The following is a 17,902-nucleotide window of genomic DNA, read 5'->3' on the forward strand; positions in this document are numbered from 1 at the left end:
CAAGACCATGTATGCATGTCTTCTACAAGCAGAGCTGTGTAACATTTTGTGTGAATAAGCATTAGAATGCAGATAATTACAGTCCCAAGTACATTTGTCATTTCTAGTAAATGGAAGAAGAAAGGGGAAACCATTTATTGTGTAGTGTAAAGAGTAGGTAACTCATTTTAGAAGCAATGACTAAATCACAGGTCAGGGTTGGTTCTACCACCACCTACCTACATGACCTTGGCTGAGTTACTGATTTGCTTCAGTTTTTCATATTGCAGTGAGAATGGGCATGTTATCCCAGCAGCTGTGATGGGTAAGTAAGTGTGAAGTAGTTAGCTCAGAGTGCCTTAAACCTGACGTGTTGCTGCTCCCCTTTCCAGCACAGTACATATGGCAAGTTAGATAGCCATTTAAATGAAAGCTTTGTCTCCATCATGTTCCCATTCAAGAGGCATTACAAATAAACAGAGCAAAGGTTTTGTGCATTAAACTACAGCACTACTATTTCCTTTGAACATAGATTCTACCACTTGAGATAGATCATGCCAGGGGAAACAGCAAAACCTCCTACATCTCAAAGTACTGGATCCCGGTAGCTGTGACAGTCTTAGCTTTCCCATTCATTACACTGCCCTGGATGTACTGTGTGGCCTGGACAGATAAAGCTACAGGGATGCCTTCCAGTGTTCCTATTCTTTGTTCATTCTTGGAGTCTTTCCTGCCACACCTCAGCATGACTGAACCAAAGCCAATCACAGAGTCAAGACAGTTTGGCAGCTTTACTGTCCTTAGTGCTATAACTGAATGGCACTAAGCACGTTTCTATAGTAGTGTGCATTTATTAAGTGTTTGTAATGATCAACTAACCTCTCACTAAACAGAGGAGTATCAATAGGATTTCCATGGCTACTTTTTCATGTTACCCTTTTCTGCTGACCTGTCAGTATGTCAGGGTATTCTTGCCTATTTCCCCTGTCTAACAAAGTCCCCTAGCTCCTTTCTGACCTTGCTCTATTTGTTTTATTATGGAGTACCCACCTTATTTGTTATTTGTCTCCCTACTTGAAATATAAGCTCTCTGAGAGGAACATTCAGTTTCCAAATCCAGGTGTGTAGAGCAATGGCTGGAGTGGTGGATGTGCTCAAATATCTGAAAGGAAGAAGGGGGCAGAAATCTCACTCCTCCTAAGATATGTAGCCCATTATTATCCCCGTATCAGAAGAGAGAACTCAGACCTGCACAACTTGCACCATTTGCCCAAGGCTATGACAGCTTGTAAGTAGCAGGGAAAGTTTAATACAGGCAGTCTAAACCCACAGGTCCTAAAACTATCACTTAGGAGGCTGGAGAGGTGGCTTGGTTGTTAAAAGCACTGGCTGGTCTTCCAGATGACCCGGCTTCAATTTCCAGCATTCACATAGAGGCATCATCTATAACTCCATTTCCAGGGATCCAATGCCCTCTTCTGGCCTCCTGAGCACAAGCAATACATGCAGACAAAGTAAAGCAAACACTAAAACATTGAATTTTTTTAAGTCACTTGTACAACATTTTATTTTTAATGTTGTAATACCCTTTGATTTTTAGCTATTCAACAAAAATATATTAATTGCTCACTAAACAATACAGCACCCTCCACTAAGCTCTTAAGGTAACACAGAGGTATGTCATCTCTTAACTGAGGAGACAGAGCTGCCACTCACACAGAGGTCATGATCAGTGTGAGACAGCATATGCTAAGAGCCAGGTGAATTATGGAAGAGGTCTCTCTTCACATCAGTGGCAAGTGACAGCATCATTAAAACATATGTACAGGCATGGCCTTAAATGACAGTACAGATCCAGAGGCATGAGAACTTTCTAAGTGAGGTATTCAGTGAAGATTTTGTTTTTATGAATCAAAATGGCCCAATTCACTTGTACTTTTTATAATGTTTAACTGATAGTTCTTTGATAGTATGGTCACTCTGAAATTGTCCTATTTAACATGCCAGAGTGAGTATTTTAATATGAGGTGAATTTGTGCTGGACCCCAACCAGTTGCCGCTTGTGAAAAACACTTGAAGAGCCTCAACCATCAGCTTCCAGAAGCTTCTAGACAAGGCCCTTTCTACTTAAGGAGTTTTCTGATTTTTCAAGTTGGTTGTGGATATTATTTCTGTATTTTAAGAAAATGTATTTCTTAAAATACATTTCAAGAATGTATTTTATGAACAGTTTACAAATATTAAGATTGGATAGGTTTCTAATGTATCCTTTTTTAAAGAAATATTGAAGATATATTGGTTTATGTAATGGATAAGTGCATAAAATGTATTCAGTGGTAAAAGTATAAAATCTGGTGTGAAGCTTACCGTCTTCCATCCTAAATGACTACTACAACTGCACAGAATTTCATTCCATTATATAGCCTTTGGTTCTGGTTCATAGTCTGGCTCTGCTTAATTTTGCTGCATGTTTTTTTTTTGCAACTTTTTATGATGTTTACATAAAGAAAAAAGATAAATTGTTTACTAAATGAAAGCAATAGCTATTTGTAAAATTTTATGTTTATAAAAAATAGAATTAGAAATTTTAATAATTTAAATTTTCTAATTGTATTTAACTACAAGTTCTATTGGAAAACAACTTTACTACTCAAGTATGTTGTCTTTTTCTTCATCCTTATAAAGCATTTGGGAAGTGCTTGACAGTGCAGGGTTTGATTGTTTTATTTAAAACTGGATGTTCATGGATATTTTGTATTCTTGGCTAATATCTGAGTCAATTTAATCTGGAAATTGGGTAATACTTTGTATTATTAATGTATTTGTAGCAGTAGTGTTAGTGTATAAATATATTTTCCTGGAACAATATCATAAATAACTTAGTAACCTAGACCAACTGACCCAAATTTTTTGTTAACATAAAACACATTTTAACTTTAGATAAGTTCATAAAATATTAATAACTGGAAGGAACCAGTTGACAGTGAGCTCTTTGCATGTGTTAAAGATCTCTTTGAAGCACCAGTTGTCCTCATCTCACTATGACATCTTGGGCAATAGTGCCATCTGCTGTTACCATCCTGTTACTGCTATTACAGGAGACTCATTAATGTTTGTAATCAAAAACTGAAATGTAGACTGAAATTCTGTATTTTCAAATAAAAGTTAAAAAGTGCATTGGACTTCATTTTATCTATCTCACCGTGTAAATCTGTGTGTCATCATTGATGCACAAATTGGTGATATTTTAAAAGAAAACTTTGTAACTGCTATTATAAATTGAAATTGTCAGTAACTTCAAATAGAGCTTATTTTTTAAATATAAAATCAACAGTAGTAGCATTTCTTTTTTGCAAAAAGAAATCAAATTACCTTCTACAAAATTAATTAATACTGATATTTTTAATCTCAGAATGGGCTTTTGGTTCCTTTTTAGGAGTGTGTGTGTGTGTGTGTGTGTGTGTGTGTGTGTGTGCGCGCGCATGCGCCTCTCTCTCCCATGACATCTGACAAGGAATTCATTCTATTTACCAATAATATACTTGTAGAAATCACTAAGTGCTAATGAATGTGTTTTCTTCCTGTTCCCCATGTTAAGGTTTTAAAACATTCTTTAATGTTATTCTTCTCATAACTTTTGTCCTTCATGCTGACAATCAAACTCAGAATAAGCCTACTTCTGCCCCTGAGCTATAGCTACTGAACTCACTCTCCCAGTCTTCCTTCTGGCTTTGAGTCAGTTGTTCACTGTGTCACTCAAGCTGCCCTTGTACTCACACCATAGCCCAGTCAAGCCTTGAACTCACAATTTTCCTGCCTCATCTCCCCAAGTAACTAGGATTAACAGGCCTGTTCCATGAAGCCAAGCTTCTAATAATTTTTATTTTCCTTTCTTTCAGTGTGGCTAATAAGATGATTCCTTGCATTTATGTAAGCATGCAAAAAAGTAACTGATTTAACACAATTGCTCAATCTTAAATTGATGCAGAATTTCTTTAGGTGGCATGTAACAAAGAACCTGAACTCAAAATAGCATGATATGATATGTGTTATTGATATGTTACATTCATTCCTAAAACTACAGGGCTATGTTCAAGACTTATATTTGTGGATGTTGATACTAGAATTTTGAATATGGAGCAATTTAAAATATTTTATGGTTATTGTTTTCAAATAATACAGAGCTGAGCTATTATTATAAAGCAGAAATTTTGCATCTCCCATGCATCTTCCTATTTTTTAATTTAAGTGTCATTGTGCTGAGTTTGGGTTGAGCATTACAAGATGAAAGCTGTGTGGCTTGTTTCCACACTGTAAATCAGGCAAGCTGGCTTCTCCTCCATGCCCTGTCACCTTGTTAGTCCTGAGGTGATTTTTTCTTAAAGGACAAAGATAATGTTCTGTTTTCTCTAATCTTTCTTCTTTCCTTTATAATTTCTACAATGTTATTTTAATAAGCGTACTGGCCCTTTGGCCAGGGTCTGTGATACCATGTTTATTTATATTAGGCACTGGTTGTATTTCCAAATTTAAAGCTACAAATACTACAGGCTTTAGAGATCAGTACTGTTTCTCAGTTCACCTCTGACATTTAATACTAATGATGTGCTTTGCAAATCCAAATGAGAGAATATGTTAGACAGTTAGAGAAAAAAATCCAAGAGATCTAGTAGCTGATACATAGGAGGCAGCATCCTGAAGTCAGAAATAAGGGCTTCTTGTTGAGAATTTGTGATAATAAATAATACTGGTAAAACTAACTGGGATTTTTTTTTAAAAAAATACTGTTTTCAAGGAGACATTAAAGTTAGTACCTAATTTTTTGTTATTTTTCTCTGCTACAGCATTATTCCTATGCATAGAACCTTAAAAACTACACATTAGTAAGGGATGCATTAATATTAATACATTAGCCAGACAAAGAATCTCTCATTTTATATGCTCAGTACATCACATAATTAAAATCCAGAGAACCTTTTATACTAAAGCAAAGGGAGCTATTTGCTGCTCTGTAGCACTTTGGCAGTGTGTGAATTTATACAGGAGAAAGTGTTCTTCAAAAATGGGGACATAGACTGCAGCGCTGCTTCCGAGCCTTCCACACAGCTCCCCAGTGAGCCGGAGCTGGGCTCCAGTGGGAGAGCTGGTCTCCCCTTGAAGAAACAGATGCTTGCATGGGACCATACAATATTGTGATTGGCCAAAAGTTGAGGCAAGCTTTTTAAGGCAATATCAATTTTTATTAACCTTTTCCTTTTGTGTTCTTTATGTCTGTCTCGGTGGCAGCCTCTGCGAATTAAGGTCAAGGCTGCTGGAGTGCAAGAGCCGCTCTCATGCAGATCCTTCACCTAAGGCCGGCCGTCACACTAGTTATCACCGCTATAAAAACTAACCCCAGCCATTATCCAGAAAGTCTAAATCCCAAAAACTCGAGCTGCCTTAGCTGAGTATACATTGGCTCCTGATTGGTATTGGTATGGATTGGTATCAATGTCGAGCAAGAGTTTCAACAAGCATGTAATTTTTATTGTCCAGCTAATATGTGGAAAAGAAAACACAAAAATAAGAGTTGACACCTGAGTCCTGTTTCTTATTAAAATGCTGTCTGTGAAAGAGAACTGCTTCAGTAACTCAGTCATCATTTGAGCATTCATAAAAGCATCACCATAAAACTATAGAGAACTGTATAGCTAACTGTACAGTAGTAAGGAATGCACTGAGGGATCGTGTTGTGAAGGCATCGAAGTAGAGAGGAATGTAGTATACAGGAAGAAGAGAGATGCCTGCATAGAGTTCCATAAATGGTGGAAGCTAAATTCAAACCTAAGAAAAATAATTATCTTTGGATTTGAGGAAGAATGAGGAGTCTGGGTAGAAATGATGATGTTTTACAATTTAACCTAGAACTACATCACAGCTTAAAAACATGTTAGTCATAGAGCAAGAGGTAAAAATCAGAAATAAACTGAAGCAAATGAATAACCCTATAAAATTAGTAGCATAATCAAACAGAGAATTCTTTCAAGTAACTCAAAGCATAGTGTTTTGACAGTTCATCAGCAGAATAAACATTAAGGACAAAAACACTTTTAACAACGTGCATTAATAACCATTGTGATTTATAGTAATCATTGCTATTTTATTTTTTAATCTAATGTATACCTAAATGGAAAATGAATCCTTTCAACAATACTGTTAATGCTGAATGTTTTAGCCTATGAAAAGATTCATAACTATAAAATTACTTAAAATCCTAATTGTTAATTTAATTGATAGTAATCAGCATGGGTTCATATTAACTTTTCTCTCCTAGAATATCTTTTTTCCTTATACATTAAAACGACCAAAAAGCAGTGGCAGTTCAGAGATGGTAAATATGCTGAGGAACCAGATTGTTATCTGTGTCTTCCCCTTCTGAAAGGAGTGGAAGTGGGCATCATATCACTTGAGGGACAGGAACTGTGTAAGATAACCCTGGAATATCGTGCCATGGCTTCACTACTGGGGAGCACACAACAGAGCCAGCTACCCAGAGTTTGGAACAATTTGAGCATCATTAAAACTACTTACAGATTATTGTGAGCTCATAACTGACATCTTTGGTAACAGGTAGACTAAAAATACTAAATAAAGAGGAGAAATGAGGGCCAATGAGGTGGCTCAGTAGATAAAAGTGCTTACCACACAAACCCAGTGACCCAAGTTCCGACTCCGAATCACACAGTGGAAGAAGTATTTTCCAGGAGTTGTCCTCTGGACTCCACACATTCCATAAGATACGTGTGTTTGCCTGCACTCATACTCAGAATTTGAGAGAGGAAATATTTTTGTGAACCCATAATACAGGCTGCATTTTAGTCACTGACAGCTAATGCAAGAATGCCCCCCCCCCGTGTAAAAAAAAATCAGAACTAATAAATACAACAATAGAAGTTATATTTTATAGCTTTTAATTAAATAACTGACTTTAGAAGCAAACATCAATGTTACTAAAACCACTAATTGAAAGATTCATATAGAAGAACTTTGTAATAGAAAAGATCAGATTGACATCATCACCTTGGACCCATTGATCAATCTGAACATCAAGACAGGTAGTCAATGTGCTTCCTGATTTAATATAAGAAAAATTACACGACTGTACCAATAATAAGTTTTGAAGATTTATTTTTATTTGATGTGTATATGTGAGTACCTGCATGTATGTATGTGCAGCACATGCATGCCTAGTACATGTGGAAGCCAGATGCTATCTCAGATACCTGGAACTGATATTATAGGTAGCTGTGAGCTGCCCAGTGGGTACTGGCAACTGAATGCAGGACCTTTGCAAAAACAGCAATGGTTCTTATCCACTGAGCCATCTCTCCAAAGCTCAAATGATATATTTCTGATCAAAGTAAATTGAGCTAGAGTGAAGCCAGGTCTCCGTGCTGATCTGCACAAACAATGGGTGATAGGGGAACTTGATAGATGACATCATGAGGTTAAGGCCGGCCATATCCAGAATGCAGGAAACTGAAAATGTAGTTCACTAGCTCAGTAAACAAGTGACAGTAGAAAGGTGTAGGGGCTCTGCATGATGGAGAGAGACCAAGAAATCCTGGCCAAGCAAGTATCATGTGGGTACTGGTTTGTCTCTTGTTCAAACAAGCTACTGTAGAAAGACATCTTTTGATACCAGTGAAAAATTAAACACGGAGCTTGCAAATCATATTTAATTACTGGTAATCTGAGGCCTGACCAACAGAAGTATGATAACATTGTAATTACTGGTGTTACAGCTTAATCTGTTAGAGTTGACCAAACAACATGTGGGCTGGAGCTTGTTTGTATAGTTGGTCCTCTTGGATTTGGTTTTACGTACCCCAAGGTTTCCACCCAAAATATATGACAGTGCAAAGTAGTGATGAATATAAAGTCGGGTGATGGTTCTGGGTGGATTTGTTGTCCTTTTGTTCCTTTTGTGTGTTTTCATAATAAAATGTTCAAAGTAGAGGGGACGAGGCTTAGATTAGCCAAAATCACAATAGCAGTGGCTCCTCGGTAAGCTTTAGCTTTTAGGTGAGAGTCTTAGTTTCTAGTCATATTTTATTTTTGAAATTCAAGGGGGATGGTACTTATTACAGCTTAACTTAGTATATCCATGTGCATGGGTGCCGTGTTGGTAACAAGCTTGTACTAAAGTACACTGACATTTCTGTTTTTTAGACCAAGCCACCCTGGTCGAACAAGTAAAAAGAGTAAAAGAAATTGAAGCAATTGAAAGTGATTCTTTTGTTCAGCAGACATTCAGATCAAGTAAAGACATCAAAAAGGTAAGCGTCCTCATGGACGTTATGAATAAGCCTTTGGGTTCCAACTGAAGGCGGTGCTTTATTAATGGATTTTGCATAGATCTGACTGCTTCCTCCTGTATGGCCATGAATAAGGAAGAGAATGTCAGTCATGTTGGTGAGAGAATGAATCAACAAAAATACACTGTAAACATGGTTCTGATACTGTTTTTATTTTGAAGTTTATCAAAACAACTAAGATATCACCACATATGATTCTGTAACTGTAATGCCCCTTCCACAAATATAAGCAGGCTTTTTTTATATGTGTGTGTGTATATACTTTTTGAATTGTTATTCCTAGATAGATTTTTTTTTTAAAGGACTCTAAATGATAAAGCTATTGCTCAAATGGAAGAATGGATCTCTGGTCTTTGCCCAGATGTGTGTCACTTAGTCAGTTTCAGCAAAGAGGAGCTTTGATGGCGTTTCATTTCTGTTGAATTTTTCGCTTATTCTTTCACACAACAAGAAGGCTGCTTTTAAGAATTTGCATTCCTTAGAAGGAAAAGATGTTCTAGGAAATACACGTAGCCTTTAGTAGCATTGATATAGTGAAGTAATAGCTGTAGCTTACATTTATTTAAAAGTCTAATACATGTGCAAATGTGGTAAGGCTATATAACATACTAATGATAGCCATTTATTTTTTTCTGGTATCAGATTTATAAGTAGTTATATTCTGGATATTACATGTTTTTAATAAGATGAAGCTACTTGTTCAAATCTGCATTATTTAATGTTTCAGAAGTTACCCTCCAAAAATACTGTACCAATTTAAATTCTTACTAAAAGTACAAAGTGCTTCCTGTCTTTTAAAAAGAAGCTTTTTCATGTTTACTAACCTGATATGTCAAAACTATCCAGTTGTTTCCTATAGAACTTCTGGTGTTAATAGAGATCTGGAATTTTAAATTACCTAGTACATTTAAAGATAGAATACTCCAAAGAATGGGTTGAGTATGTGCTGTTTGTCAGGTGCGGGATTAGATAGCCTTGGACGACCCACAGCCCCGCATCCTCACAGTGTTCATTCCATTTGAACTTTTAGTAGTGCATCATCTCAGCTCCTGAAAACCACAGCAATGAAATAGAAATATATGGATGGATAGATTGGATAGTAGACAGACAGACAGACAGATCCATTTTACTTAATGTCTTATTCTTGCATAGTATAAATCCATCTATCTAAAATAATGTATTTGTTTGAAGGTTTGGTCTCAACTGTATTTATTTTCCGAACTTCATTCTGAATTCTCTATTATGTTTGGATGTTCTTATAATCAATGAGCAATTTCTTTCTGTGGAAATACTACTTACTCTACAGTCTATAGACTAGACTTTGTTCTGCAGTACTTCCTATCTGGTTCTAAGTATTGTTTCTCTTTACATTTATTTTTAACTCACGTTTTCCTTCAAGAAGGTGTACCTGGTGAGGATTAGTTGTTCTTAACAGGAGAATATGCTAGAGCCTCAGGAGATGGCATTCCCTCTAAATACACAGAAAAGCCTTAGCCATCCAGCACATGACTGTCATTACTAACTATGCTTCAGAGTGATCAGAAGAGCGGTGATGGACTAACAAGAATAAGTTTGCCCTCCACTGAAGTATAAAATGAGGGACAATGTATTAGCTTAGAAAGTGGAGTCGCTGTCTGGTCTGAAATGTCTGTGTCTGCAGTGTAAGGCAAGGACTCGGGATGCCTAAGAAGATGAATTATTTATGAGGAGATTACTTAGCAAAGAGAAGTAAATTATCCTGAGTACTATTTCATCCAGGTCCTGGGAAGACATGATGGGCTATCCTTGCTGCATAGCAAAGATTAACTCTCCTGAGGACTAAATCACCCAGGGCCCAGATCTCTGTCCTCTGGACAGTTGTGTGCACTTAGTATAAAGTTTGCTTCTCTAAAAAAGGCTGCCCATGTTTAGCTGCCTTTTCAATTGTGGCTTTCCAGTGACTAAGCTAGAAAACCATCACCAGGAAGAAAATGCCTCATACCAATGGCATGCTAGACACTCTGGGTATCTTACAATCCATGCGAATTTAACTAGTTTAACTCTGAAACATTACCCAAGGAGTTAGAAAATTTGATACATCACTATCTTTAAACGCTAAGATATAGCTTGTTTTGAGAGGGTGTCCCACATAAACCTGGCAGCAGCTGTTAGCCCTAAGACTGCTGGTCTGACAGATGATCCCTCAGTGTTCAAGGGAGAGTGAAGAACCCTGTGCAGCCAACGTATGCAGCAGACGTGCAACTCAGTCTTCATGCAGGCCCCAACAACTAGAGCACAGGCTGTCCTTGACACTGCTTCCTGCCTGTGGGTCCTGTGCTGGTAGCTGGGCCACCTTGTGTGCCAATATGAATTAGTAGGGAGTGGGGGGGAGGGAAGGGAAGGCAGTAAAGGGATTGGCTGTGTGAGGGGGGACTTGGGGACTTGGAGGAGAGGTGGGGCTGCAATTAGGATATAAAGTAAATAAATTAATTAATGAGTGGAAAAACAAACAAACCAACTGTGCAACATAGGCACTTCTGCTAATTGGAGGTTTAGGAAAGTCATTTTCCAATTGTACCACCAGGTGGCAGGATTGCACAAAAGCAGAATTTATGTGGTCCAGTACTGAGATCTATTTCTATGGTTGAGCCAAATTTTTCTCTTCTATTTTCCATCACTTAACTGAGAAGTATCTATTGATTCTATAGCCACAAAATTTTAAACTTCCGTGCTCCAATCCTAACTTTGGATAGTTTTAATTTACATGTTTGTTTACACTTTTAAATGTTGGGCTGAAGAAATGGCGTAGTAGGCAAGAGCTCTTTCTGGCAAGGGTGACAATATGTGTTTGCATGCCAGCACACGGGGGCAGAGGAGATGACAGAAAAAGGCCAGGTGTGGTCACATGTATGCTGTTGGCGCAAATAGGTCACTGGGTCCTCCTGGACTAGCTCCAGGTTCAGTGAGAGACCCTGTCAAGGGAATAAGGCAAGAGTGCTAGAGCAGGGCAGGTGTCCTCCCAGCCTCCATGACTGTACACTGCACACACTATGGAAACACACATAGGAAACACAGAATGAGAGTAGCGTGCCTATATTATCAGATATTACTTGAAAGGGGAGAATCCACAGCTCCTCCACATCTTTTCAAGGCAGTTCAACATGTAGTCTGCATCCCCTACCTAAGCTCTATGGGAGCAAGTCGTCTTGAGGCAGTGTGGACTACCAAACATTGTCTCCTTGAGTCTTGTTGAACTGATATGTGATGTGTCCCACTTTCCCTCGCACAGAATATTGGGCTTGCCTTGAACTCAATTTTGTAAATGTGTATTATGACTTAGTTCACTTCTAGGCTCAGTAGATCAGAGATATGCAAATGTTTGAAACCTGGATGGTATGGGAGGGGCAATGCTGCCTCCAAAATATAAGAAAAATGCCAAATAAAATGTAATGACTATTTCTTTTAATATGTATAAAAATTAACGTGATTCATGTGAATATAATTGGTTATTAGGTTTAGTACTGATAAGCATGCCTTCATTTGGAAGCAGTTTGTCACACAGATTTCTCTCACTTTGTAAGAATGTCTACTTTTCTCTGATGATTTCCCAGGGTCCTTTTGTCTATGAGAGTAGAAGTCTCTCTTATGTATGCAGACCAGCTTCTTTCAGTGTGAAAATGACTTCTGTTTGAACCAAATAAAACAATGAATGAATCTTACCATTAAGCATTAGTTCATCTGGGATGAAGGGATGGTTGAGTCCATCAAATATTTGTTGTATAAGCATAAGGACCCTGATACCATCCCCAGAACCCCATGTAAAAGTGTGGTGCTGTGCTTGGAAGCTCAGCACTGGAGAGACAGAGACAGGTAAGTCCCTGCAATCTTAGCCAGCAGCTTAGCCTGTTTGGTAACCTGCAGGCCAGAAAGAGACCAACATCAAGAACCAACATAGAGAATACCTGAGGAACAACACTATGCCGGCGTGCATGCACACATGCTTACAGGCGCTCTCGCATAAGCACACAGACACTCAGGGACTAGTCTTCTGTTACTGACCAACACATAAAGACTTTCCCTTCTACCAAAACAACTACAGAACCTAACAAGATCAACTAAGCAGTTTTCAGGTATCTGGCTTTAAGTAGCTCAAGAATGAACATCTTGCTGTGAGTGAAACCAAACACGGTTCTTCCAGTTCCTGGCCTCTCTGCCTGAAATCAGTTTCCTGTCCTGGTGCTGAGTGGTTGTGCAGCCCAGCTTAACAAATGCCAGTCGGGGGGCCTGGGCTACAGTGTCTAACTGCACATTACCTACCTTGGCCTCACTCCCTTCTGATTTTTCTCCTCTCAAATTGTACACAGTGTTCCCTCTGGCTAAAGCATTCTCTTCCTTCCTCTTCCTGTGTCTTAAATTTTACTTTGTCAATAAAAGATACTGTCCCTAGGCACCCAATCTAAACTAGACTCACCTCTCCAATCCCCATCATTTTGTGTCAGCATCTTATTTATCCCATGGGAGCAAATACTGTGGTTAATTATTATGTATTTATGGTTATATATTTGTTTATAATCTGTTAATTCAGTCAACAACAAAACTCACCAGCAGACACAGGCCCCTTTTCTATTTTATTCTCCCTTTGTCTCTAGAGCTTACCAAGCAATGTTTAATGAGACAGTTAAATTGATAAGTCTCCAAATTGAAAATAAAATAATCTAAGAAAAACTTAATTAATTTATGTATAACTCATCCTCTAGACATTTTCCATAGTAATATTTGTTTTGAGCTTCATTCAAAAAAATGGCTATTAAGTAGTATATATGTCAAAGGAAAATAGAAATTAAATAAAATAGAACCCATAGATGTTGATAAACACTACCAAGAAGAATTGATCTCCCATTCGTCTGTTCTGTATTATATTTTAACTTCAGATTCTTATCTAATTCATATCATATACTCCCTGCAGTCTTGCTGCTAATCAGTCACTCCTCAGGCCGCCTTCTCTGTCAGGGAAGATTGAAGTTTACCTGACTCAGCACATGCCGCTGGTTCCTTCGAGGCAGGAGCAATGATTTATCCATCTTTGTGTTCCAGCACTTAGTGTAGTGTATGGGCCATGGCAAACACTGCATGCAGTTGGGGTTGGGGGAGAGTAAGAATTTTAGTTTTATTCTTACAGAATATGATGTACCTTTTTTTAAGCTTATTTTTCAAAGTACTCTTAAGTAATCTTAAAAGACAACCTATAAGTCTATAGTGGATATGGTGCAGATCAGTGCAATGGAATGCTCTTTAGCAACTACACAATGAAGTGCTGATATGCTATAACACTAATGGCTCTTTAAAATACTAGACTAAATGAAAACCACTTACTATGATTCCTTTTACACAAAATATCCAGACTACACAGCCACAGAGTAGATAGGTTGGCTGCCTTTTCTTCAAGAGATTGGAAGAAATAAGTGATTGCTAATAGATATGGAATGTTAGAAGGAATAATAAAGATATTCCAAGTAGATCATGATAGCAATTGTATAATTGTGTAAGTATGCTAAAGTCCATAGCATGGTATTTGAATTGTAGCTAACAAGAATAGATGTGTATTTTAAAGATAACTTTTGGATTTTTCTTTATACTTGAGGCCAACTTAATCCTAGAAGTGTAATGTAACTTTTTTGATTATTAGAATTTAGACACCAAATATGTGTATATGTTTATGCATGTATGTATGCATATGTATATATTTCAATAGAAAAGATTAAACATTGATTTCATAAGAAAAGCATAATGTTCATAAAAAATTTTAAAAATTCCGTTCACGCTTATATTTGGTTTTTTGAGTAACATTTTTTTTCCCATTCAGGAACGTGGAACCTTTTGGGATAACTACCGTCTCAGAAGAAACCAAACAGAGCTATTATTGTTCAATATTAAATATTATGAAACCCAATTTCTAAACATAGGTATTCTCAGATTACTATGTGTTGCATTCTCAGGCAGTAGAACCAAGTGAAGTGAAGCATGTGACTCCAGCATCAGGACCAGCATCGGTTGCCACTGACCCACCCAGCACTGGAAAGGAAATAGACCCTGACAGCATCCCCACGGCTATCAAGTACCAAGATGACAATTCTCTAGCTCATCCAAATGTAAGACCCTTAAACCTAGTGCATCTGCTCACTGAGTCACCCAAGCAGTTGTCCTTTTCTTCAGACACAAGGAAGACAGGTGCAAAAGGGTTCATGGCTTCTATTTGTTATAAATGGGCAACTGACCTCAAGCCTTATGGTTTTTTTACATGTATTTTAATCTGGTATTTTGTAAACATGTTTCCTGACTTCCAAAACTGTACTCTACTTAAGAAAAATGGTCAAAGATGGAAAATGGTTTTCCTTTTATAACTGAAATGGGGAAGGTTTACATAGTCAAAGTTCTAATGCTACCCCACGGGCTCTGGTTTTTCAGCTGTGTGACCCTGTCAATAATACAATAGTCTGTGTCTTTACAGAATGGCATGGCTATGTTTCTCAGAAAGCAGCTCACAGATACAGACTGTGAAGTGCCAGTCACTACTCCTGAGTCTCACAGTGGGTGGGAGTTAAGCAGTGAAGAAGGCTGCAAGGGTTGAGCAACACACACTATTGCTTTGGGAGTGTTCTATCAGAGAGATTCCTGTTCTGTCACATCAGCTCTGAGCTACTGATGCACACTAACATTTTCCTTCTTCTTTTTTTTACTGTAGTTATTTATTGAAAAAGCTGAAGCTGAAGAAAAGTGGTTCAAGAGATTAATTGCTCTCCGACAAGAAAGATTGATGGGCAGTCCCGTGGCCTAAGCAATAGACTTACGATTGGATTGACAATAACCTTGAAAATTTAGGTTTTTAAATACCAATATTAATTTTTCACTCTTAAAAATACTTTAGCCAATTACATTTAAAAATCATCTCATTTCATCCCTCATGTTCAGCTAAATATTAGGTAACTTGAATCTAACGTTGTGAATAGTGAATCTATTATAAAAGGTCTGAGGGCATGAACATATTATATTACACTGTTAATAAAACCAATAATAAAAATATCAGTGTTGAAATAAATGAATTCTCAGTAGTGTTTCTCATGACAATTCTTAGAATCGTGTTTTTGACCCACTGTTGTATAATTTGATATACAAGAGCATTTTAGTATGAGGATGAGATTCCATCTGCTGTGTACTGTGAAACCCATCTTGAACCTCTTAGCTTGCCTTTCTTAAGGGTTTTTGGTATCATAAAAGGTACCTTAGAAGGTCTAAGCAATGACATGTTAGATTTGAAGGCAACATGTTTTGTGTCAAGTGTGGACTCAGTCCTCTAATCCTAGTGCTTTGGAGGCTTAGGAGGGAGGAACTCAGCTGCAGTCTGCACCGCACAGCAAGTACCGGGACACCTCGGACTACATGGTGAGGCCTTGTCTGAAAAAAGGTTAGTTACATAAAGGAATAGTTTTTGCTTAGAGATCAATTTGTATTATGTGTTCTTCTCAAACCTGTAACTAGACCTCAGTCCTTTCCTTTAGCAATCACATGTCCAGTATGTTAGTCATCACTGTGCATTGCTATGACAGAAGACCTGGCCTAACTTCAGGGGAAAGGCTTATTTTATTTGTCTTATGCTTGAGCAATTTCAGGCCATGGTCAGCTGGCTCCACTGCTTGTAGATCAGTGGCAGGCAGAAGCACAGCAAGAGGCCACGTCCCAGGAAAGCCTCTCACTAATGGCTGTCGGGAAGCAAAGAGACAGGAAGGGGCTAAGACCCTGGTATATCCTTCAGGGACATACACTAGGCACCTGCTTCTAGTCTGTCCCCTACCTCCTGGTAGCTCATTCAGCTCTAAGCTCATGGTTTAGTCCATTGATGAAGTAACAATCCCCACGTTCCAGTAACCTTCTCGCTAACACCGCCAGCACAGAGCCAGGCCTTAACCATTTGAGCCTTTTGGGAGACACTTTACATCCATGCTAGACGTGTGTGACTGACCCAACACTCATGATGGAAGAAGAGTTTCTGAGAAATAAGAGCTCTTGCAGCACTCCTGCTTCGGCAATGTCTGTCCCCTCCTGAGGAAACCACCATGCTGTATGCAGAATGTTTTCTAGTAGACCAGCCATGGACATCTCCACAGTCCATACTAAACATGCTAGAGAGAAGGGCTTTGGGCCTTGCTGTACAAAATGGGATTTCACCTTCTGACACACTTTTTTTCCCCATTTTTTTTCTCTGCTTACTTTTACACTGACTCTCTGAAGACTGGAGCTGAGGGCACAGCCACGGGAAGTCCCTGGGACGAGATACATAGGCCATTTTGATTCCGTCTTTTTTACACTTTAGAGCTACTGAAGTTTTCATCTCTGTTAAGGATGGAAACAGGAAGAGCCTCACACTCAGTTGCAGGTGCTATAAAGAGCGTTTATCTTAAAATGTGTGTTTTCATGTGTACATTTTCTTGATCTTAGCAAAGGCTATTTTTCTTGGCTCTACAAATAAACATGCCCAGTATAAAGGCAGGTCCATGTGGTTGTTAATGTAGAAACGCAGCTACACAGAAGTGACTTCAGGAAGGATTAATTTTGTCAGATAATTCGTAAACTGTGTTCTCCTGCTATTAGGAAGTATATGTCTTGGAAAGGATATAGGTTATCAGTTGGCCATAGGGAGCCTCCACACTTCCTTCATCTACACAGCAATGAGAATACAGACATCTACTTTATAGTATGCTTTCCTCCTATGTGTCTCAGTGACAGGTACACCAAATACAGAGGCTTGAATTGTAATGAATTTGCATCTTAAAGATAAATCTTTTGTGAAAAATAAAAAAAAAGTCAAGCTTTGTTTTGTTTCTTTTGTTTTAAGTAAGCAAATAAACTTGGTCCTAAAGAACTCAGTGACTGCTTCCTCCCTTCATTTTGATATGTCATTAATTTTGTTTCCTTCTGTTTCTTTCTAAAAACCACAATATGACTACAGAAGCCAAGGCAGACTTAATGAGGAGACTTCCTAGAACATTATCAAACACACCACCAAACTCAAGCGTGAGGATGCTCTTCTGCTGTCTTTAACATCGCAAGAGTCAGCCTGTAAAACAGCAAGCTTTTTCATGTTGCTTGATTAATGATAATAGCTTGGCTTCTGTGTGACCTTAAGTGCTTTGAAACAGATTTGTTGCAAATGATAGGTGCTAATGCAAATTAGTTTTTTTTTTATTTCTGGCACTAGGTATACTGTCAGAAAGAATAGACCAAGAACACCATTGTCACTCAGTAGTTATGAGCAGCCCTAGATGACAAGGGACAGAGTGCTTTGGGTCATGTCATCTACCTACTTGGTTTGAGCATTCTAGCATGTAAAATAAACACACTCATAAATGGCTTTCTTACTTTGACTTTTTTTTTTTTTTTGATGTAGGGGAAATGGCAATATAAATGTTCATAGAAAAGTACATTACTTAGGCCAAATGAACATTCTGACATGAGGATCATTTTTTAATCTATTTTATACGTTATTAGTGCTTTCTCTGTGTATGGGAAAACACAGCTGTAGTCACAGACAG

General features: G+C 38.0%; 1 protein-coding gene across 1 annotated transcript in view; it reads left to right on the forward strand.

Annotated features, from left to right (window-relative positions):
• Rsrc1 (arginine and serine rich coiled-coil 1) overlaps window positions 1-17,236 on the forward strand; it is a 318,816-nt gene extending 301,580 nt beyond the window's left edge. The window contains exons 10-12 of the mRNA XM_076933454.1: window positions 8,191-8,297; window positions 14,312-14,464; window positions 15,058-17,236. Of these exons, the coding sequence (XP_076789569.1) occupies window positions 8,191-8,297; window positions 14,312-14,464; window positions 15,058-15,150 (353 nt within the window). The 3' untranslated portion in view covers window positions 15,151-17,236. The remainder of the gene's footprint in view (window positions 1-8,190; window positions 8,298-14,311; window positions 14,465-15,057) is intronic.
• The last annotated feature ends 666 nt before the right edge of the window (window positions 17,237-17,902 follow it).

This window comes from Arvicanthis niloticus, chromosome 4 (assembly GCF_011762505.2).
Source record: "Arvicanthis niloticus isolate mArvNil1 chromosome 4, mArvNil1.pat.X, whole genome shotgun sequence".
NCBI lineage: Eukaryota > Metazoa > Chordata > Mammalia > Rodentia > Muridae > Arvicanthis > Arvicanthis niloticus.